The sequence below is a fragment of the Emydura macquarii genome, unplaced genomic scaffold (assembly GCF_026122565.2).
Source record: "Emydura macquarii macquarii isolate MOO-44397 ecotype Brisbane River unplaced genomic scaffold, CSIRO-AGI_Emac_v2 contig_1390, whole genome shotgun sequence".
Classification (NCBI taxonomy): domain Eukaryota; kingdom Metazoa; phylum Chordata; order Testudines; family Chelidae; genus Emydura; species Emydura macquarii.
This window is the reverse complement of record NW_027131527.1, coordinates 10,304,959-10,328,049: the sequence shown is the minus strand read 5'-3', so window position 1 is coordinate 10,328,049 and position 23,091 is coordinate 10,304,959. Positions and strand designations below refer to the sequence as shown.

The 23,091-nt window shown below is 37.5% G+C and overlaps 1 protein-coding gene across 6 annotated transcripts in view; it reads left to right on the top strand.

Moving 5' to 3' along the window:
* Window positions 1-23,091, top strand: part of CTNNA3 (catenin alpha 3) — an 813,634-nt gene that overhangs the window by 575,156 nt on the left and 215,387 nt on the right. For all 6 annotated transcript variants that reach the window (XM_067552599.1, XM_067552600.1, XM_067552601.1 and 3 more), the window contains one exon: window positions 12,146-12,302. In XM_067552599.1, the coding sequence (XP_067408700.1) occupies window positions 12,146-12,302 (157 nt within the window). The remainder of the gene's footprint in view (window positions 1-12,145; window positions 12,303-23,091) is intronic.

Below are 23,091 nucleotides of genomic sequence, written 5' to 3'. Positions count from 1 at the left end.
CACTGCTTTTCCCTCTTTTAACCCTATTTTAATTGCAGATCTCAAAGCATCTTTAATTGTTTTATGGAACTTCTAGCAATGCCTCTTTAATTATTCAAATAATTCTTTCCAACTTTCTGGAAGTGGAAATGGGCAAAACCAAAGCACTCTAAAATGCTTTTGTTGTTGCTTGTTGTTGCAATATTTAAAACCATTGGAATAAATATTAGCAACTGTTCCTCATTAATTTACACATTTTCCAGATTGCTAATCCCTCTGATCTGCATCCCTCTGCACATAGCATTGGTATGGTACTGGTACTGCGTCCTCTGCTTAGGAGAACCCTAGAGTTGAAGGATCCAAGTTTGAGGAAGGAGCAGGCCTAGAGCAAGATTGAGAGACAGATATCATTCCGTTCCAAGCCAAGTGCAGATCTGTGGATATAAGGTAAGACAGCCCAGTGTCCCTACATGCTAGCAAATTACAATTTGCTGGAGGTTCTGGTAGATGATACTGGATTATAAAACCCTGGCAGTTGCCTACAAGCAAGAAGGTGTCAGAGCTGCTCCAGAGTTACATGCTCCAGAGTTACATGGGGTCCTGTTGATCTCTAGTATCCATAGAATTGAAGATTGAACCCTTATACATTCTCTAAGGAGCCAAACCACACAGAATGCTTTGATAGAAACTCTACAGAGGGTTCACTGAGAAATTTCCTTTCCATACTGATTTTTGTGGGAGGTGGAAATCCAAGCTATTGTTTTGGTGAGGAGGAAGAGGCAGAGGTTTGTTGTAACAATTCCATGTCAAACAATGAGTCGCTATGGCTATGTGTATTTTATTCATATAACTCTCCCAAAAAGGTGGATAGCTCTTATGTGGCTGCATTTCATGTATCCCATATTCCATAACTTGATCGCTGTACAAGTCTGTGGATATTCTGGTTGGCAGTGTGTTTGTATGTGCTACAGTTGTTGTATGTGCACAGAATATTAAAGCTATACGAGATGGTTTGTATGTCCTGTGCAGACTTGTTTTCCTTATTGTATCACTTTAGATGAGTAGTTTAGGAAAACATTCCCTTTTATTTGTCAAAAGAAGAAACAAAAAATCCACAACTGTAGAATTAAAAAAGACAAAATCAAGGAATATGTGAAAGGTTAGGTATTATATTGTAAAAAGTAAGAAGCAGAACTAACTCAATTTGTAGATTAGGTTTGAGCTTCAACTACTGCCAAAAGCAAAGGAAAGATAGCTACAAATTGGAAGAGTAAAGACAGTATTATTATTGTAAAAGCTGAAGATGCATAGCTTTGGTCAGGTACAAATAAAATATGCTTGACCAGTAAAGGTTGGTCCAGATGCCCAAAGGACAGCAGCTACGTCATCTCCTCACTGTGCATCCAAGGCCAAAATATCCATTAAGGGATTGGACATGCCTCCAGGGACACACTGTGGGTTTCCTTTTCCAAGAGCATAATCAGATAACCTTAGAGTCAGCTCCTAGGCGAAGCAGTTGTGCCACTGTCCAAATTTCACATGTGGTTTCTGAATAGAATTTTCAGTGGAATGTGTCAGGATTGCTCTAGGCAAATTGGGTGATAGATATTAGATGAATTATATAGCTTGTTTTTTCACTTTGTTTTCTTAGGGGTCACTGAATTGTTTGCTGAAGTAAAATTAAATGTTAAAAGTCTTATTGTGTGAGCTGCTTCTAATTCTTGGCAGTCTGGCACTTCAAAAGCTGTTTCATATGTCAAGAGTGGAAATAGTTTAGAAAGAACCTAAATCTACTACGGGAAGAGTCCAGCATTTTTGCTGCAGATATTTTGTATACTTTCTTCTGTTGCAAACTCTCTGGGTCAATGTGTAGTTGGATTTATTTGTAACACAGCAGAATAAAAGACTAAAACATAGGGTTTCACTCTTCCAATGTACCATACAGGCATTGTGCTTTCCTATACAGTGCTTGTCACCATGGGGCCTTTCTCCTGGTTAGAGTCTTTGAATGCTACCATAATATAAATAGACACAAAAACAAAACAAAACAAACACAGCATATGTTAAAAGATCATCATTAAGGTTACAAAATCAAGCACTCAAATGTTAGGAAATGCCAGAATTAAGGTTGCCCATATAATCTGAATTGTGTGTGTATGCAGTATGATACAGTCTTTATTACATGACCACATACCGTTTTTCCACAGGATCATTCAATGCCTAGGATGGATGGTTCCCACTTAAGAAGAAACTATTCAATATTTTGTTTGTGCCTCTTTGTTCAAGGTGTGGTCCTAGGCCATATACATTACTCAAACCCTGCTTTGAAGGCAGACATATTAATCTCCTCATGGGCTTTTCAATGGTGCTCATCACTATATTATCTGAAAGTTCACAAACATTAATTAATTAATCTTCACAACACCCCTGAGAGAGATCCTCATTTCACAGATGGGGAGCAGAGGCATAGAGAGATTAAAGTCAACATTATCCACTAATTTTGAATGCCTAATTTGAAATGCCTAGGAACTGGATTTTCAGAGAACTTGGCAACATATAGTACCAAACAACAACTCCTATTGACTTGAGCTGAAGCTGTGAGTGCTCAGCACTTCTGCAAATCAGAACTCAGGGTCTCAGGGCAGGCACTTGGGAAATAAAGAACACACAATTAGTGAATTCTATGAAAAGTTTGGTTTAAGTGACTTGCTCAAGATCACATAGGAACTCTGTGGCACAGGCAGGAATAGAATTCAGTTGTCCAGGGCAGCATTCAACTGCTTTAACCAAAAGACCATCCTTTTTCTTCCTGCAATCTCCTGCCTCATTCAATACAAACCTTCAAACTTCTTCAACAAAAGAGACATGGGTCTTACGGACAATTCCTTTCTGCACTCCATCATGCTGATTCATCCCCAGAGCAGGTCCGTCCTGTGCACTGAATGAAGCAGGGGTCCTGTAGAAAACATAACATCTTACCTGTGTTTAAGAAATGGGAAAAAAAGTCGTCTGAGCAATTACAGACCTGTTAGTCTGTCCTCAGTAGTATGCAAGGCTTTAAAATAAATTGTAAAGAAAAGAAGTGTTAAATTCATAGAGGTAAATGGTAAAAAAGATGTTATGCATCATGGGTTTACCAAAATCAACCTGATTTCCTTCTTTGAGAAAATAACTGATTTTTTAGATCTAATACATTTGGACTTCATTAGAGCATTTGATACAGTACCACATTGGAAATTATTAGTTAAATTAGGGAAGACAGGAATCAGTACAAGAATTATAAGATGGATAAGGAACTGGCTAAGGGGGAGAAGGCAATGGGTTGTGCTGAAAGGTGAATTGTTAGACTGGAGGGTAGTTACCAGTGGAGTTCCTCAAGGATCGGTCTTGGGAATAATCTTATTCAATATTTTTATTAATGACCTTGTCACAAAAAATAGGAGTGTGCTGATGAAATTTGGTGAGGATACAAAGTTAGGAAGCATCTTCAATGCAGAGGAGGATTGGAATATTATACAGAAAGCTCTGGATGACCTTGAAGACTGGAATGACAAAATGGGATGAAATTCAATTGTACATAGTGCAATATCTAATAAGATTTTTTGCTTCAAGCTTGGGACTCCTCAGTTGAAAAAAACAGAGGAGCGAGACCAGGATGTGCAGATTGTGATTCATAGTCCTCCTGGAATCAATGTGTGTGTGGCTGTGGAAAAGGCAAATGTGATCCTAGGATGTGTCAGGCGAAGCATTTCCAGCAGAGATAGGAAAGTATTAATACCTCAGTACGAGGCACTGGTAGGACATAATTTGGAATACCGTGTGCAGTTGTGGTCAACCATGTTCAAGAAAGATTAATTCAAAGTGGAACAGGTGCAGAAAAGAGCAACTAGGATGATCAGGGGGATGGAGAGCCTATGAGAGGAGACTGGTAGAACTTGGCTTGTTTAGTCTAGCAAAAAGAAGGCTGAGAGGGTGACATTGCTTTCTATAAATACATCAGGGGGTAAACACCAGGGAAGGTGAAGAGCTAATGGACAATGTTGGTACAAGAACAAATGGGTATAAACTGTCCATGAACAAATGCATGCTGGCAATTAGTAGGTGATTTCTAACCAGCAGAAAAGTGAGGTTCTGAAACAACCTCCAAGTAGAAGTTGTGGGGGCAAACAATTTAATTAATTTTAAGAGAAAGTTGGACAAATTTATGAATGCAATTGTATGACAGGGTTGCTTATGATGGGAGAGGACAGGACTCAGCAGCCCTAGAGCTCACTTTCAGTTTGTCTTATGTTCTTAAAAGCTCATGCTTAGATGGCTACTAGCAGGGGTCATGAATGGATCTTCCTCCTTCTTCCAATGTATTCTGTGTTTTTGTTTGCTTATAATAAATGTGTGACATACAGAAGAACTAGTAAGGGGCTGGTATTTATTTGTAAATGCCAAAGGTAACATTCCTACTGTAACAGGAACATTGTATTGGTGTATTATGTTACTTTATTCTCTTGTGGTTATCTTTAGTACCCATTATTGTAGTATCACTACTTCCCAAATAAATTAGGTCTGTATGGTGAGATCCCTCACAGACTTTGTCAGTCTTCTGCTTTTCTTCCTTCTCAGGTGGAAAAGAGGCTTTCCTTGTGATATATATATATATATATTTGTTTTTGGGTTTGTTTGGGCACTTTTCTTCATTTGCTACCCTCCTCCACACTTTTCAATTCTCTCTTAGTCCCCCATTGTTTTGGGTGTACTGATATTATCTTTTTATTGTCCAAATTGTACAGTTTCTTGATATAATCTTTGGAATGTTATAGGGACTTAATATAAAATAGCTCATAATATAGACCATGTCTATACTGACGGTGGCAAATTCGCCACCGCCAGATCGATCTTTCTGGATCAATTGAGCAGTCAGTATAGACCCGCTCAGTCGATCAGGAAGTCTACTGAGTAAAACCACCCCCTCAAGAAGCACAGTGCAGTGTAGACAGCGTGCAGAAGGGAAGCAGAGCAGTCAGTGTGAGTTACACAAACTACTCTGCGTAGTTTGCGTAACTCCTGTCGACTGCCGCCAAATTGCAAGGTAAGTGTAGACCAGGGTATATGCTATTCCTTGTTTTTATTTTCTTGGTTGGGATTTTTACTGAATGTCTTTGGTCCTTATCATGATCCATTATGTACTAATGAAAAGTTTGCCTAGGGTTCAGTTGGATGAATCATATAAACAATAATACCCATCATTATGGACTGTACAAATGAAATAATAAACAGTAACATAAATCTTGTTCCAAACCCATAATGAGGGTACATAACAGAAAACAACATTACATTTTTGGTAAGATTTAGAAATACATTTTAATATACCGGATTTTCCCTTGGTACATTATGTGTTCCATAGAAAGAGGGATGGGCCAGATCATATGTATAGTGTCTGCAGCCAGGTGTGATAAATCAGAGGCTGAGGCTGCATAACCTTAGATATACAAGTTAAGGGTGTGGAAATCCTTTCCAATTCCATTGCAGGGGAAGATGGAGGGATTGGGGGAGAATTTGGCATTTCCCTGTCTCTTTTAGGAAATAACCTTCATAAAAGAACTGTCTGCCTCTAAGTCACGTGTCATAGTCATAGGATAGGGGCTGTGATCCCTAACTGTAAAATAAGGTGGGGTTTCTTTCAAATAAAAACTCTGCTGTATTCTTCCTGCTGAAGTGACTCCAAACAAGCATATATCCTTAGCAAACAAAACTTTTGACACACATGCTGAGAGATGTTCTAACAAAATAATTGAAAATGTCATATGGGCCAGAGTACCAACACTACATCTAAGGGACTTAATTCTCCAAGGGCACTTTTAATAGGGTCTTAAACCTTAGAAAATACATAACATTAGGTATCAAGAGGAATCAGTCTGCTTTTCTTAAGGAAGAATAATCTTTTAATCATAATAAAGATATAAGCAAGGGAACATATTTAATTTGCTGGGGAAATAGAAAGTGGATATGGCTGGTGTTAGGATAATGTGCTATTCTGTGTCTGTCATGTCTACCATGAAGTATTTACTTAAAGAACATGTTTAATGCCAAAGTTAATATTGTAACAGATGGAAATGCTGAGCACTTATCTTTATACAAATGAATCCTAATAACCTCATAAATGTTCCACCTTAACTGTTTGGAAAAAAAAATGCCTGTGCTGCAGTACTTTCATGAGAACCAGGGCATCATAATGGAGATTTAAATGTTTTGCAGCCAGAGCATCCATGGACTCATTTAAGAAGACTTAGTAGCAATGGGATATCAGAATAATAATAAAGGACTGTAGGATGAGACTCCACATTTGCAACATCAGATTTTTTGTTAATTAAAACTGTATGCAGGGATGGCCTGCATGCTTGAGTGTTGTGGTGATGGTGGGCTTATAGAGTCATAGAAAAGTTGGACTGGAGAGGATCTTGAGTAGTCATCTAGTCCATTCCTCCCATGCTGAGGCAGGGCCAAGTACAAAACCATGCCTGACAAGTGTTTGTCTAACCCAGTGTTTCTTAAATAGTGTTCCGTGGAACCAAGTTGAAGGGTTCCGCGAAAAAGCGGAACTGCGCCGCCGAAATCAACACAAATCGTGCGCCGCCGAAATCAACACAAATCTCGCGCCATGGAACAGCTGTGAGCGCGCCGCGGAACAGCAGATGGTGCTGCCAAACTGATGTGAATGCGCCGCCGAACAGCTGATTGCGCCGCCGAAAACTGCTTACAGAGCGCACCACCGAAAAGGGGAAGATTTCCTGGACTTGTCGGCGGAGGGTATCGCATGGCCCCCTCAGCATTCATTTCTCAAGATTTAACATGCCCATTTATTTTTTTAACATTTCATCATAGGTCAGGTTTTCTAAACTTTTTATCATTTTTGTTGCTCTCTTCTAGACTCTCTCCAGATAGGGACAATCTTTCTTAAAGTGTGACCACCAGAACTGGACATGCTACTTCAGCTGAGGCATTCTCGGTGCTGAGTAGAGCAGGACAAGTACCTCCTGGGTCTAACATACAATACATTTGTAAATACGCTCCAGAATTATTTTAGCCTTTTTTGCAACTGCATCACATTGTTGACTCCTATTCAGTTTTGACCACTATGACTTCCAGATCTTTTTCAGCAGTACTATTGCCTAGCTAGTTATTCCCCATTTTTTTATTTGTGCATTTGATTCTTTGTTCCTAAATGTACTTTGCACTTGTCTTTATTGAATTTCATCTTGTTGATTTCATTCAGACCAGTTCTCCAATTTGTCAAGATTGTTTTGAATTTTAATCATGTTATCCAAAGTGCTAGCAAGCTCATCTTGGTGTCATCTGCAGATTTTATAAGCATGCTCTCAGATCCATTATGCAGGTCATTAATGAAAATATTTTGAATAGTACTGGACACAGGACAGCCCCAGTGAGACCCCTCTGGATACATCCCAGTTTGACAGAGAAGCATTGGTTACTACTTGTGTACAGTCTTTCAACTAGTTTTGCATTCACATTATAGTAATTTAATTTAGACCACATTTCTCTAATTGTTTATGAGAATGTCATGTGGGACTGTGCCAAAAGCCTTACTAAAACCAAGATATATTATGTCTTCTGCTTTCACCCATCCAGGCTAGTAACCAAAGAAGGAAATTAGGTTGGTTTGGCATGATTAGTTCTTGACAAATTAATGGTGGCGATTGTTTATTACTCTATTATCCTCTAGGTACTTACAAATTGATTAATAATTTGTACCAGTATTTTTCCAGGTATTGAAGTGAGGCTGAATGGTCTATAATTCCCCAGGTCCTCATTGTTCCTGTTTTTAAAGACAGGTACTATGTTTGTCCTTCTCCAGTCCTTTGGGATTTTGCCCGTCCATCATGATTTCTTGAAGATAATCATTAATGCTTCAACTTATTCTTTTAAGTACCGTGGGTTGAATTTCATCAGGCCCTTGATCCTTGAATACATGTACTTTATCTAAATATTCTTTAACCTGTTCTTTCCCTATTCTGTCTTATGTTCCTTCCACCTTGTTGTTAATATAAATTGTGTAAGAATCTAGTCACAGTTGACTTTTTAGTGAAGACAGAAGCATAGTAAGCATTAAACATTTTAGCATTGGTGTTGTCCATAATTAGCTCTCCTTCCTCACTAAGCAGTGAATCTTCCTCTTGCTCCTAAGGTATTTACAGAACCTTCTTTATTGTCTTTTATATCTCTAATTAGATGCCACTCATTCTGTGCCTTAGCCCTTCTGATTTTGTCCCTACATGCTTGTGCTATTATTTTGTACTCATCCTTAGCAATTTGTCCATGTTTCCACTTTCTGTAGGATTCCTTTTTGATTTTCATGTCATTATGCTTGGGGATTGGTGTTATGATGGCTCCGAGCAATCTTTTAATCTAAGTTGCCAGTGTTATTTCTGTAACATTATTATATTCTAAATATTAGATGTGGATAATTTTATAGCTAGCTTACTCACTTTCCCCTTTAGCACTGTTTTGGGAGCTAGCTAATGCTAAAACAGTGGTACTTCATCTTTTCAATACTGAGAAGTCCTCCCTCCCAATTGTGCTGAGATCTTGCAAGGTTCCCCTACCCATTTAGCCATATGAGAAGGGCAAGATGGTCATGAACCCAGATTTTGAGAACCTCTGCTCTAAAGTGACCCACGTCTAATATTCAAAATACAATAATACCACAAAAAGACTTCATGAACTTAGAATTAAATCAAGTGTATTTCCTCATAATAATACAGATAATAAAAATGAGGGATGAGAACTGGGTTTGAGGTTCTCACAACACAAATGTGAATGATGTGCAAGTCTAGAAATCTGCCCTGTTTTAAGGATAGGATCATGTTAGCAGAGACAATAGCCATTGTTAGACCCTTAAACATATAATGTCTTTACCTCTAGGTTCTGGAGATCAGCAGTGTGGCTCAAATAGGGTCATATAACTCACTGTGAAGAGTATATGTTGAAGTAATATGTTAAATATAGATGAGTGGTTAGATGGGTCTTTAGTGCAATTTAATTTATAGTCAAAGAGGGAAAAGCTGAAGTCAGCTAAGGACCCCCAGTGGACCTAGCTTGGACAGTCCTTGCTTAGCATCAGAGAAGGCTGTGATAACAATTTATTGTTTTTAAAGTCAATATTTTTGTTTAAAGGAAGTTGCATGAAATCAACGGTTTTCTTTACACCCTGAATGACTAATCTGTCCAGCAATATATGGAAGGAAGCTACATTTTTTGGTAATCATTTCAAGGGCTGCTTAATAACAAAATCACCAGTTTTAGATTTCAGTAGAGTATTTTTTTCTGTAAAAAGTCCATGTCATCTTAATTTAAGATCAAGTGATTAATTATTGACCGATATGTTATTGTTAAAAACACAGGGCATGACATTTTTAAACAAAAATATTCAAATGTGAAGACTTTTGGATTCTAACTGCTAAGGTTTTTGACATTCTTTCTCTTAGTACATAGTTCTTATATTTCATCAGAATTAAATCAGATGCCCTTTTAAAATTGTATAACTATGTTTCTCTAAATATGAAGAGTTTAATAAACATTTATTGTTTAACTGTTGATGGTGCTGTACTGATATATAGGAAGGCAAAAGTTCCCATGTCAAGGAGCTTGAAATGTAATGTAAACAGATATAATTGTGGAATTAGTAAGCTAAAAAACAATGGGAAAGGGTGAATTCACATTAACAGTCCCTTTTTCTGTATTCAGCAATTTTTGGTAGAATTTGCTTTACACTCATGAAAAGTCAAGGTAAGAAGGATATATTGGAAATCTACAGAACAGATCAATAGTAATTTGAATAGCATGGAGACCTCGTGATTGCTTTTCCTTAGAGTACAATGAAATGGTTCTTTTTACATATTTATTCATTTATTGGGTATTATTTAAGATTGCCTCCCTAACGTACACTGTAGCACTGACATACTGTAGATTAGTACAGTAAGTCATATATATTAATAATAAACTTGTTCATAGTTCAACTATTATAGTATATTTTGCTATTTTATTCCTTAACTAATGTACGCCTTGTCACATGCTGGCTGGCCCTTCAAAGGAAGTCAGGCTGTGCTTTGCCTTTGATGCAGCAGCTCATTGGGGAAGGGGGAGACCTTGGAAAGAAGAGGTTGGAAGTTCCTATTCTTATGGAAGGGTCTGATAGGAGTCAGGTGGAAGGAGAACTGAGGAGAGCCATGGAAGAGGGAGAGTAGCTTCTGTGGTGAGCCTCAAAATAGGGCAAGTTTAGAGAGGAGGCAGCCCTGGGAGTGAGTGTTCAATTGAGGAAGGGAGCACAAGGAAATCTTCAGAGGGATGAAAGATCATCCCTGAGAAGGGCTGAAGTGGAAGTTTATTTTCATTTGGGATTTGTTGGGGGATTCCAGTGGGGAACCCCAGAGAGCCCCTGCCATGAAAGAAGTGTGGACCTTGAGAGGTCATAGAGCCTGGGAATATAGAGAGATTGTGAATCCCTGAGACAAAGAGGTGTGAGGATCACTTGACCCAGAGTCGCTGGTCAAAGACTTGACATAAGTTCATTGAACTGTTTGTTGGCGGGAGTTTCAGTTACCTCAAAAGGGGAGGAACTGTGGCTGTATCTATGCTATGAGCTTGTTGCTCATATAGACATACTTGGCTTAGCTCTCATCAAGCTAGCACCATATTTCCCAACAGTGCTGGGTTTCATGGGGCTCTCCTGTTTTGACCCCTAAAACACTCTGCCATGTTTGAAGCAGCTCCTGTCCCACAGGGCTGGCTGGACCCAGCTACCAGCTTTGAGCATTGCAGTCTGTCCCTCACTTCACCTCCAGATGCTGGACAGAGAGCTATGGTGAGTATACATGTGAGGGAGCTGGCTGTGAGAGGGGCAGCAAGGAGCCCTGGGGGGATGTTTGGCTTTAGCCACTTGAAATGTTGGGAGGTATATGGTGTAGCATGGGCAGCGGTGAATGGTGGCACAGACCAGTTGCCCTGAGTACAAACATGCCTGGAACCCTTGGACATGTACTCAGGGCTGCTAGCCCCTGCCACCACTGACTGTGTTACCAGGGCTACACTATGATTTTTAGCATTCTAGCTCAGATGAGAGCTAACACAAGCGTTTCTGTGCAAGCTAGGACCCACATTCGTAGCTCATAGAATAGATGTAGCCTATAAGTGACCTGACTGGAGGGCTCAGACACAAAAAGAAGCAAACCATTGCAGGACTACTAGATGAGGAAAGCCTGGTATGCCAAGCCCACCAATAAGAGGGCATGCTGGCCGGATATGCTTCTACACTCCTTCGTCTGAAATTCACGTACATGTGAAAAGAGAAACTTTTTGACTGCCAGGAACTGAGTTCAGGCTTCCGTGTGTTTTTTTTCCCCCCTCCTCCTGCAAGAGTTGATATTATAAATTTAGTATCTATTTTTAATTTAAATTTTATATGCTCTTTGTGTCTAGGGGAGAAATATTTTAAAACACTTAAAACAGGGAAGGAGTCTATCAGCTTTAGTGCAAGTTTTCTTTATTACTCCCCAATGTACATTCCAGCATAAGGTCAAGAGACTTCCTTAAAATCATGCAATGAGAAGGCATTTCAGCTGAATTTAGAACCAGGAACTGCTCAGCTGTAACCACTTGATTACAATGGAGTAGAATTGAGAATTCTTTCCAAGTTGCATGTTTTTCTAATCATCTATTTTGCCAGCGCTGAGGTGTGGGATATTGATTTATTAGTTTGTTGTTTAATTCTTCAAGTATCTTTGATTTGTTTGTTGTTTGAATTTTTATTTCTTCAATTGACTACAATCTAATAAAATGGGATTATATATCATAATATTTTGAAACTATTTTATACTGACAAAAATAGATTACATGTTACTAAACAGAATTGCTTAAGTCATGAATTCTCCAATTAAAGAATATTTTGTAGTACTATTCAATTAAAATTACAACTGAACTCTAATTTATGAACCCATCAGGAATGTTAACATATATGATATTTGAATAGTATTTCTCCTTTGAATATAAGGAAAGGCTGAATATCTTATTTCTTAGAAAACAGAAATACTGCCTTATAATCTCTTATGCATTTTACTTATTTCAGATGAAATCAAGAACATAATTTTATTTTCTGCAGGTTATTAATGCTGCTTTAGCTCTTGCTGCCAGACCAAAAAGCCAGGTTGTAAAAAACAACATGGAAATATATAAAAGCACATGGGAGAATCACATACATGTTCTCATTGAAGCTGTGGATGACATTACAAGCATTGATGATTTTCTTGCTGTATCAGGTATGTTAATTTTCAGAATCTGATTTTTTTTTCTTTAATTTTAACTTCTCTCTTCTTCATTTAAAAAAAAAAGAAAATTAATTATGTTCTCACTTCCCTAGAATCCAACAGGAAACCAGTGGGAGATTAGTTTGAGTAAGGATTATAATTTTGTAAATAACTTTCATGTATTCTGTCTCAACCATAGCACCCTTCTTCTCATTCTGTGCTTGGGCAAGGCGCAATATGACATTTGAAGTGTAATCTTCTAGGTTTTGTGCCTAAAAAACTTTTTTTTTTTTTTTTTACTGGGATTCAGAAACCTTTTCAGGCAGGCTCAGGATGTCTTACTCATTTTTTAAAAACAATAAATGGCCGATTAGTGCACACTCATAAATAAAATTTGTATTGTGGGTGTTTAAAAAGCCAACTAAAAATGGATGTGCAAATACTTTATTTCTGTCCCCCACTAAAAAAAACGATGTAGTGTACCTCAGAAGAGTCTAAACATAGTACTCAAACAAAGCCAAAGTCACAGCAAGGTATAAAGAATTTGTATTGTAATCCCAGTGTACTCATGACTGCTACTAGAGCCAAATCCATGTTCTGGCTACTAGTTTCTCAGTAAAGTGTGTTTAAGGGATTTGCCAGTCTCTTGAGGGCAGGTGCTTAGTCACTTGTAGGATTTTTGTATAAAACAAGTAGCCACAAGTTTCCAGCTGGTGATAAATTATTTTATTTACAGCTGCATAAATTTGAGCCTACCATCCTGATGTCAGGTTTACAAAATACCATTAGGAAGATTTGATATACTGGGTTCATGAAGGTTATTTGGTTGTCCTCTTTACTTAAATAAAAATTATCAGGCTTCTGTGTTTATTAGCAGAGAACTGTTTATTGGTTCATGTAAGCAGTTTGTCCTATAATTTCACTATAGAGCAACATTTGGGTAACTTTATCTTACATGGTCTGCTAAAAGCCCACATATGTTATTCTAGTAGCCTGACACAGGGATTCTAGGGAAGAAGGAAGTTTAGGAACAGCTATTGCCACTGGAGAATTCACTTTTCACAAAGAGACTTCTCCCAGGGTGTTTAGCCAGGTTCAATTTTTTGCTTGTGATGCCTGAGCACTGCTGGGCCTGAATCACCATTGCTGTGCACCTTGTGTAATCATGCACTCCAGTGCAAGTCAGTGCAAAGCTGGTGTAGAACACTATCTGATCAGAGTGGAAGTGTTTTGCACTTTATTTGCACTGATGTAAATGACTACATAAAGTGTAAAACACCGATGAATTGAGCCCCCAATGTTGAGTTCACTGATCAAAATGTATAGATTAGGCTCCACAGCTGCAAACCTGTTTGCTCAAAGAAACAAAATAGAAAGACACCTAATAAAATAATATGCTTCCCCAGAGTTTTTCTGTTTGTATAGCTTTTTCAGTCTTTTAAAGCTTCACATTCATGCTAAGATATATTTAAAATGCTTCCTAAATTGAATAGATGTACTGGTCTAGTTCCATATTTCCATTTTATATCTCCAGGAACCATAAATATCTGGTCATGAGAAATGTACTTTAAAATAGTATTCACTATATTCAATATTATTGCATTAGTAAGAGTATTCAACATCTAACAGAGGATACAAACTAGCTATCTTATTTCTTACATATTATGAGCCATATTCTTCCATCTCTTACACCTATGCAGCTCCATATAAGTCAATGCAGTTGCATGGGCATAAAAGCAGAACTATTTCCTTACTGTTAACATACATTGTTCTAAGCCTATCACTGTCCTGGTGAGCGCAGCCACGGTTCACCATGCCATTCATTAGGATTGATTTGTATCTTGCAGCAATGTAAAGCAGGAGGAGTTTCACATATGTCAGTGGAATTACAGTAATTTGAAACCATTGTAATTGGTTATCTATCGAATGGGTAGACCCACTCTATCATAAAGGGAGTTAGCTGGGATAATCACTGTCTTAAAATGTTTGTCCTGATCCCTTTGGGAACAACACATTCACTGTGGAAACTGAACCTGCTGGAAGCAAAATCCTCATGAGAAAGCAGCACTCTTGTTGGTACTAGGCCATTGATAGAGCAGTCCTAAATTTGTGCTCGGAGACAGAAAGTTCCCCACTCTCTTGGCAAAAGAATGTTATTGAAGGAATTTACCTGTGTTGCTTCCCTTCGGAGGCAGGATATTTTCGAAGGACACCCCACCAAGCAATAGTAAATTTGTAGGGAAGTTCAGGAATGGTGCTGTACCTCCAGCTTTGGTAATTTTCACCTTGAAACCACCATCAGCAGCAGGATCTGTTAACATTGTATTATATTGTGCCATAGAAAAGTGTCATGGATACAGCCCAATTAAAAAAATCCTCTGACACTTCTACTTTACAAATACATGATTTTAATTATCAGCTGATTTTTAATCACCATGGAACTCTCTATTGACATACAGTGGCTTATCAAATGTCATTACGGAGTTTAAATTAGAAAAGGGATAAAATATGAATTAACTTAAATTTGCTGTCTGTAATATGAAGTTTCGGATGCCTTTACATTATTCTGTTTGAATAATTCTTTTATTAAAAATTATGTTGTATCTAGCCTGTCAGAAAAGATATTGCACTAGATAGCAGAGGTTTTTACATTTGAGATGCATTAGTTGATCTTGCACAGTATATTTCATGTAGTAAAAATAATATTATCTAAATTTTGCCTTTTAAAAATTATATTGTGTGTATTATTCTACATGAAATGAAAGTTATGGACAGGCCACAATATAAGAAAAATGATATTAGCAAAGCAATTTTCTAGTAAATCCACAGCAGCTAGAGAAAATTTGATATATTGTGTTTGTACACCAGTTGTACTTGAGACTAACCAGAAGATTAGCTGTCACATACGCCTTAACTTTAAGCATGTGCTTAAGTGTTTCCTGGAATTAGGGTGACCAGATAGCAAGTGTGAAAAACTGGGATGTGGGTGCGGGGTAATAGGCACCTATTTAAGAAAAAACCCTGAATATCAGGACTGTCCCTATAAAATCAGGACATCTGGTCACCCTACCTGGAATAGGGATGGATTTAACCACATGCTTAAATGCCCTGATGAATTGGGGGTATAGAGCTTAATTCTTTCCCTGAGCTCTGATTTTTTCTGCTATTGCTTTTTCAACATTTCCTTAAATGGAATATTTAGTCCCAGGCCTTGCTTTCTCTGGGTGATGCACATATCTGTGTGTGCAGTTACCATATTTCACACAGTATAAAGTCCATTCTGCAGCTGATTATTCTAAGTTGGTTGTTCCACAAAGAATCAGCTAGATAGTTAATCCTTATCTGCTCATGAAACCATTTTATTAAGAGTGTGTGTGTGTATATATATGTTATATAATCCCTCCTCATATAGCACATATTACATATTTAGCTGCTAATGAAATCTTTCAGATACATAGATATTAAGGAAATCCAAGCACAGCACAGCTAAGTGTAACTATACTGTACAGCATATTCAGTTTCAGCCCCATGCACAGCAAATGGCATTTGTTTCACTGAAAAGGCTAGGTCCTTCTGTAATAGTAATGCCTGTTACTTTATGTCCTGTATATTTGCAATGTAAAATATGAATTCCTCAGGACACACTATATAAGTGTTTATGCTATCTAAGAAAAACAGTTTAGTGAAACTGTATTTTCAGAGTTCCCACAAGTTCTTGGAAAATAACTGTGAGAAATGAAAACCCCTGATACCTTAAGTATTTCTAAATAATTGATACGATAATATGTTCTACAGCAAAAAATGAAATACATTCTAGACTCTGATATCTGCACGCAAATCTTCATGCTGATATGTGCATTTTATGTTTCTGTAATAAACTGCATATAAATTCTGCTCGCTGACTTAAATGGAAAATGTAATGGAAGCAAAGCATCTAGCCTCCTAAATCTTTCTTTGTTAACTGTGGTCTAAAAATACAGTATCCTAAATTGTGCAAGATGCTTAATGACCATTACAATTTACTATGATAATATATTAGGAGTGTAAAAAGATGCTGAGGAATAGCTACTGTTTCCAGCTTTTAGGATCAGATCATTAGTCTAGCACAGAGTGCAAATAGTTGGGGAGTTGCAAAGACAAGTTCTTCATCCCCAAACCCTCAGACCTGTGGTACAGCTGTCAAGGTTCTTTATAGAAGTTTCTTCAGCCCAAAGGCTGAAGTACCCTGGCATGTCCATGAAAACGGGTAGGGTTGGAGAGACGAAAGGATCCATGTAGCAGTGGTTTCTCTTGCTCTGTCCTCACATGTTTCCTTGCTCACCTGTACCCTGCCTTCACCCACCGTTTGAATGCTCCTACTCAGGCTCCTGGAGAGCTGAACTCCATGTCCACACTGCTGAATAACTCACACACACTTATGCAGTGGAACCGTAACAGCCCCAGTACTAGGAAAATTTGCAGGCTGGATTTGTCCTTTACAGAAGAATCTTATTTATAGTTAGTTCATTTAAAACCACTTCAGACCACAAAACTAGTCTATGAACCTCTTCATGCCTGCGGCTACTAGTCCTCCTGTAGAAATGAAGAGAGACCACATGCAAACTTTTTAATGAAGTCTGCTAGAATTTCCACTGGTTGTAGATCTGAGTAAGTGTGCGCTTCCTGAGTTAAGGAAGGAACATTGAAAGGGCTCACCACCTCCTGCAGTTGCTAGAGTTGGCCAGTGGTAAGCAATCCCAAGTTATCCCGTGTCCCATTTTGGCTCCATTGTGCTCCTTCATCAACACAAAGGGGTTGGAAAACTAGCATACTTGGCCAGCTAGTGATATCTTCAGTGTATAAAAATCCTTGGTTCACGGGAACCAAGTCTTTGCTGGTTTATACAGGAGACTCCATAAACCTCACACACTCATCCTATGGCTACAATGATCAGTGGGAGAGAACACTTCACCCAACACTAAGCTTTTTTTTTTTTAAAGAACCAAACAAACAGCTCAGTAATTTCTGCTATCCTTCCACCTTTGATGAAACCACACAAGAATGTATTTATCTGTAGATGGAGGAACACTATCGCAAGTATTTATAAACTACCTGCATCTCAATTTAGGTTTTAACTTAAATTTTGTGCACCAATGTGGTGCATGCACATTCTGGAATGCTCACGGAGGTCCAAAACTAATTCTAGTTCCCATGGGGAAGGCCTGAAATCCTGCCCAAGAACTGATCATCCATTAAAGTAGCTCACTACACTTACCCACAGCTGGCATTTGACCCTCTAGACAAATAGATATATAGCATTCCAGAATGTGCATGCACCACATTGTGTGGTTTCATCAAAGGTGGAAGGATAGCAGAAATTACTGAGCTGTTTGTTTGGTTCTTTTTTTTTTTTTTAAAGCTTAGTGTTTGGTGAAGTGTTCTCTCCCACTGATCACTGTAGCCATAGGATGAGTGTGTGAGGTTTATGGAGTCTCCTGTATAAACCAGCTAAGACTTTCGTGCCTCTACCTCCCTCCCACTGTTTTGCAGGAAGAGGGGAAATATTTAACTCAATGTCCCTCTCTTCTTCTTGACTGAAATTCATTCAAAACTCAACTGGGAAGATGATGTTTTCATGGCATGTGATCCTTCAAGTTTATTACCACTTCCTGTCTGACAGAGGGAGAACTTGTTTCCCCTTAGCACCTGTGTCAAGTGGTCATAGCATGTACTAGCATGCTGTGACTTTGCTGCAAGGAAGGAGAACTTTCCTTTGGAATGTGGAACAACCTGTATGTCTTTGAATTGCAGCAGTCTTCCTAGGCTAACAGGTGCAGAGGGGATTTTGGGCTGGGTAAAACTTATGAAATAATAGTATTGCTTTATTAATGAAAGAAAACTTATATACCAAAACCCACAATCAATTGACTTAAAAATATGTGAGAGGACAATGCAGTTTTGAGCTCTGTGAGTCACATACTCTTCTGTGCTCTTGCTGCAGTGTTTATATTATGACTTGATTCTTTACAGACGTGGACAGACATGGAGCAATAAATTTAAAATCAGTATTTGACCACTGATTTATTAATTCATTAGCCTAATATCATCAAATCAAAACTCTGTACAACTTGTGGGATTTGTTGAAGATTGAAGTAATGAAATGTTATGCATTTTGCAAAACTATAGTGTGAAATTTTGTTTGACTTTACAAAATCACCACCATTTGCAAAAGTTAAATTAAATTACATTTTCTTCTTACTTTAATAAAATCTTCAAAGGTTTTTTTTATTTATATAATTCATAAATTTGGCGAAGAAAACAAAAAATTACCAGTTTCATTGTATGTGAAAAATTATTTGTACAGCTCTTTTTGTGGTTGAGGCCCTTTCAGTGAGAATTAGGCACCTAATTTAGACACTTTTCTAAATCCCACTAGTATCTATTTGTATCTTTTGGCACCTAAATACCTTTGTAAATCTGGCCCTTAGGCATTTGAAACATGGTGAAATGTGCTTCAATGTAAATACCTAAATATGTTTGGTCAAAGGTGAATCCCATTACTGAACTCATTTTGCTCAGACAGGTGGCACAACCCTATCAATTGTTTTAGGACTGGTCCTAGCATAAATAATTGCAGAATAGAGGTGCACCTTATTTTATGCACTATGGTCCTCCAAGTAACTTCTCATCTCCCTAGTACAGAAATGCACAGGTTGGAATTATTTTGTGCTTATACAGAAAGTCAAAAATGTTGCCTGTATAGAACGGCCTGTTATGGAATCAGCATCTGAGCCTTTCATTTCTCCAGTGACTTAGCAAAAATTCATGTAGTTATGGTAAGCAATGTTTATAGTAGCTTCTTTAGGCACCACTTCAGCAAGGCACTTGGACCCAGATTTTTGGTATTTAGGTACCTAACTCTCAGGTGAGTCTATAATCAGGCCCACAAACACATTTAGTTTGATTTCAATAGGGCTTAAGTGCATGATAGAAGTTAAGCACATACTTAAGTGCTTTGCTGAATAGAGTTCTCTGTATGATCATATCAGCTATTTATTTGAGAAGATTCTTACTGGTTTCTATATTATCATAAAATTACATTTCAAATACATATGGCAAAATGTTATGAGTCACATGTATTTTCTTTAGTCTGTGCAAACCAGTTCAAATGCATCCCCCAAGCACATAAGAGCTTGTCACCACATTGTATTCAATGAGGGTGAAAAATTGTAGTTCAAATCAGTGTGCAAGAAAACTTGAGAACATATGACAGAGCATAGGTGAAATCTTGAATTACAATGCTCAAATATCAGTAGATCACGGAGAGGGAATTGGGTGGGCTTGCTGTAATGGTTTGAGAGGATCAGGAAATTTTGGAACAAAAGTGGCGTTGGCAAGCTAAAATAAGGATCCATCAGTGTCACATTTTAACCTATATCCATGCATATCTTCATTTAAATTAGACAATATACTTTGTGTCTTGTCCGTCAATAAGAATTGAAATGTTGAATGTTGAAATGGAACATAACACATAGTCAAAATTAGTAATTTACTCTTATTCTGAATGTAATTGTTTATTTAAAAAGTATATGTTGGTGTCTGAGGGATGAGGAGGGTATCAGGACTTTGTGACAGAGTGAGAAAGGAAACTAGGAAAAGTGAATCATTATTGTGCACCCAGAGGAAAAATAAAGAAACTTTATTTTGTACTGATTATTAAAAACAATTATAAATATTAGAAAAGCAGTAAAGAATAATAGGATTACTGAATGGGCCATATTTTCATAAATCCACTTAATATTGGCATTTTTTCTCTGCTGATTTTTTGGACTTTCCTCTTCCATTCCCCAATGTTCATAAACTTGGAGAATTTTGCTACCTTTTCCTTTTTGTCTTGTTTTTATTTGTATTAAATAAAGTGAATTTACTACTTTCCAGTGTTAATTCAGCTCTAACTCTGCCCCCAGTAGACAAAGAAGCTTTAAAAAAAATTAGGAGTTTAATGAACAAGCCAAGAGGACATCCAAATCCAAGTAATGAATTTAAAAATACATGCTATTTGCAAAGTAAATAATTCAATTAATTATATATTTTTTTAAAATCACTGTGATTATCATGCATTATAAATGATGACAACATTGTTCAGAGCCCTGCTCCTGCTGTAGTTCTCAAATAACAGAGAATCTATTTCAGGCTATCTGGTTTTGGTAAGCTAATTTACATAAGGAAAAATGTAGGTACTAATCTTTATAATTCAGTGACATTAATGTAAAAGTGAACTGCATCTGTTTATCATGATAATGTGAAACTTTTAGAATGAAATAACTAAACTGAAATATACTAATGCAACTGATGTATAAATTCTCAAGAGACTCTAATTTTGATTGTAGATTATAATTTTGTTTTTGTTGGTAAAGTAAACTCTTTTTTCTACTTATTTTACCATTACTTTCTCTTTTTATGAATTGTATATTCAAACCTGGTGAAGGTATGGCAGAAGCATAGCTGTAGGTTCATTTTCTATTGTTGATTCTTTTAGTTATTTTACATCCTTTAATCAAAATAGTTTGTATTAACATTTGGATGTGAGTGAGGGAAAAACAATTGTCAAAACTTGTTGACATTAATAGTTATATATTCATCTCTTCTGATTCTAAACTGTTATTAGTATAGAAAACTCAAATTAGAATTCCAGTCATGTAGAAAATAGTCTACCATGGCTGTTATCTGTTAACAACAGACAAAAAGCACACAATTTTTAAATGATTTTGTCTATAGCTGAACATAACTTATACCGGTATTTTAAGTAAAACAAGTATTAGAAATGTCTGATGTGTCTAGGATTGGCAGGATTCAGGGTTCGAGAATGGACACTCCTTGCCTGATATACCTAACTGTAAACTTGCAGAGGAGATAAGCTGCTTAAAAAAATTCTCAAAACTTGTTGTCTTTTGTCTTCTGTTGCAGGAACAGAAAATATTGTTTGTGAATTTTTTGAGAGTACTGTTTTCACTTCTGAGCAGAAGCTTGTCTCTTAACATCTGTCTGCTTGAAAATGCAGTTTCTTTTATAGGTTGTTTTGTGATATGCCATTTTTGCTGAGGGATACCTCTCCAAAATCCATCCATTCTGCTGTAACTATCCCTGCCAGATACTCATTAATTTAACTACTACAGCCTTCTCCTCTTGGCCTCCCGCACTTCACATCCTTGGTTTGTCTGTCAAAAATCTACCTTACCCTCCGCTCTAGCCACATCCAGACTCTGTCAAGTCCTTTTGTCGGTTTCCCCTTGCCATCAGCATCAAATTCAGTTTTTTTATCCACTTCCATTGCGTACACACCATGGCTCTTCTCTATATTTTGGTCCTTGTGGTAGATTGCTAGAGGTGTTGATGGAAGACTAAAAGGAACAGAGTTTACGTTGCAGTGAGTGGTCTGTAGAATATGGTATGTTTGATTAGAGTAAAGTGTGGATTTGTGGGTGAAGAAGTGGAGCATGGGTACTGTAAATAGCTTGCATTTTCATTTCTGAGCTTTTGTGGGATTAAGTCAGAAATGTTATGCATAAATCTGCCCTTTCAGAGATGTGAGCCTTCCATCACTACCTACATCAAACTACCCCCTTGCAAAGAGCACACTACTTTGGGTCCCGTCCACAACTATTATTACTATTAGCTTGGTAGAGGAGTTTGTGGATAAGGCTGGGTTAAGGGAGCAGAGTTAAGGGTGGAGTCTGTGGTGTATGATAAGTGTATGTGTAATTTGAATGTCTAACTCTAAAATTTTTAATTTGTTAAAATGCAGCTCTTGTTAAATCCACCACAAAGTGTGTGTTTATCATTATTAGACAGGTAGTCCTTCAGTATACGCAGAAGTTGTTTGAGACCCATTGTTCTGATTATCCTGTTAGCACATGGTTCAGTGATATGTTGCCTGCCACCCTTTCTAGTGGGTGAAATTGCAGATAGTTATTTTTTCACACCTCTGCTAAGGTGCAAGTTTATATAAAAGAAGAAAAGAAAAAAATCCATGTGATTTATCACACAATCTTCTCCCTCAGATATATACATTTACTTTACTCCTGGGAACTTTCTTACTATTATTTTTGCTATATTCCTTTTCTTTTTTCTTTTATTTATTAATGTAAACTCCTGTCACCCCTCATTTCACAGCACAAATCCTCTCCTCTGCTAAGCATAGGGTAATGAGGCTGGAGACGTGGAAGACTAGATTGACAATATGCTGCTTTTAATACATTGTGCAAAATAAAGTTGACTTCAGAACAACATTTTTACAGGTGCCATTTCAAAAGTCTACTCTGAATAGAAATTAGACTGGGAAACGGTTCAGACTGTTCAGAATGGATAAATGTATCCAGCCTGGACTATTGAGGAAATTCTGTAGTAGGGCTAAAGGACATGCAGACTGTCTCAAGTGTTGGCAGAAGGGAATAATTTTTTAACTGAGGAGTTGCCATGAATCAGATAGCACTGTCAAGAGGGAGAATGGATGACTCAGCATTGACCTTGCTGTAGCTGCCAAGTGCAGTATGACTGACTAACGATTGACCAACCAAAATTAGGAAAATGTTGAGTTCCTTTTCCCTTGAATGGAGTAGAGAAGATGCTGAAATGGATACAAGGTAAAAGGCTGAAATGCACACAAAGTGCTAAGAGTTTTCTAAAATTCTTCTTTGGAGCAGGCTTGAAATTTGTCTCTAGAGCCTACTAATTCTCCATTTGGGCACCTATCAAATATGCCTTATAATAAAGGTATATGTTAAGACAATTATTTTAAATCATAATGGACGTCAGTGGACAT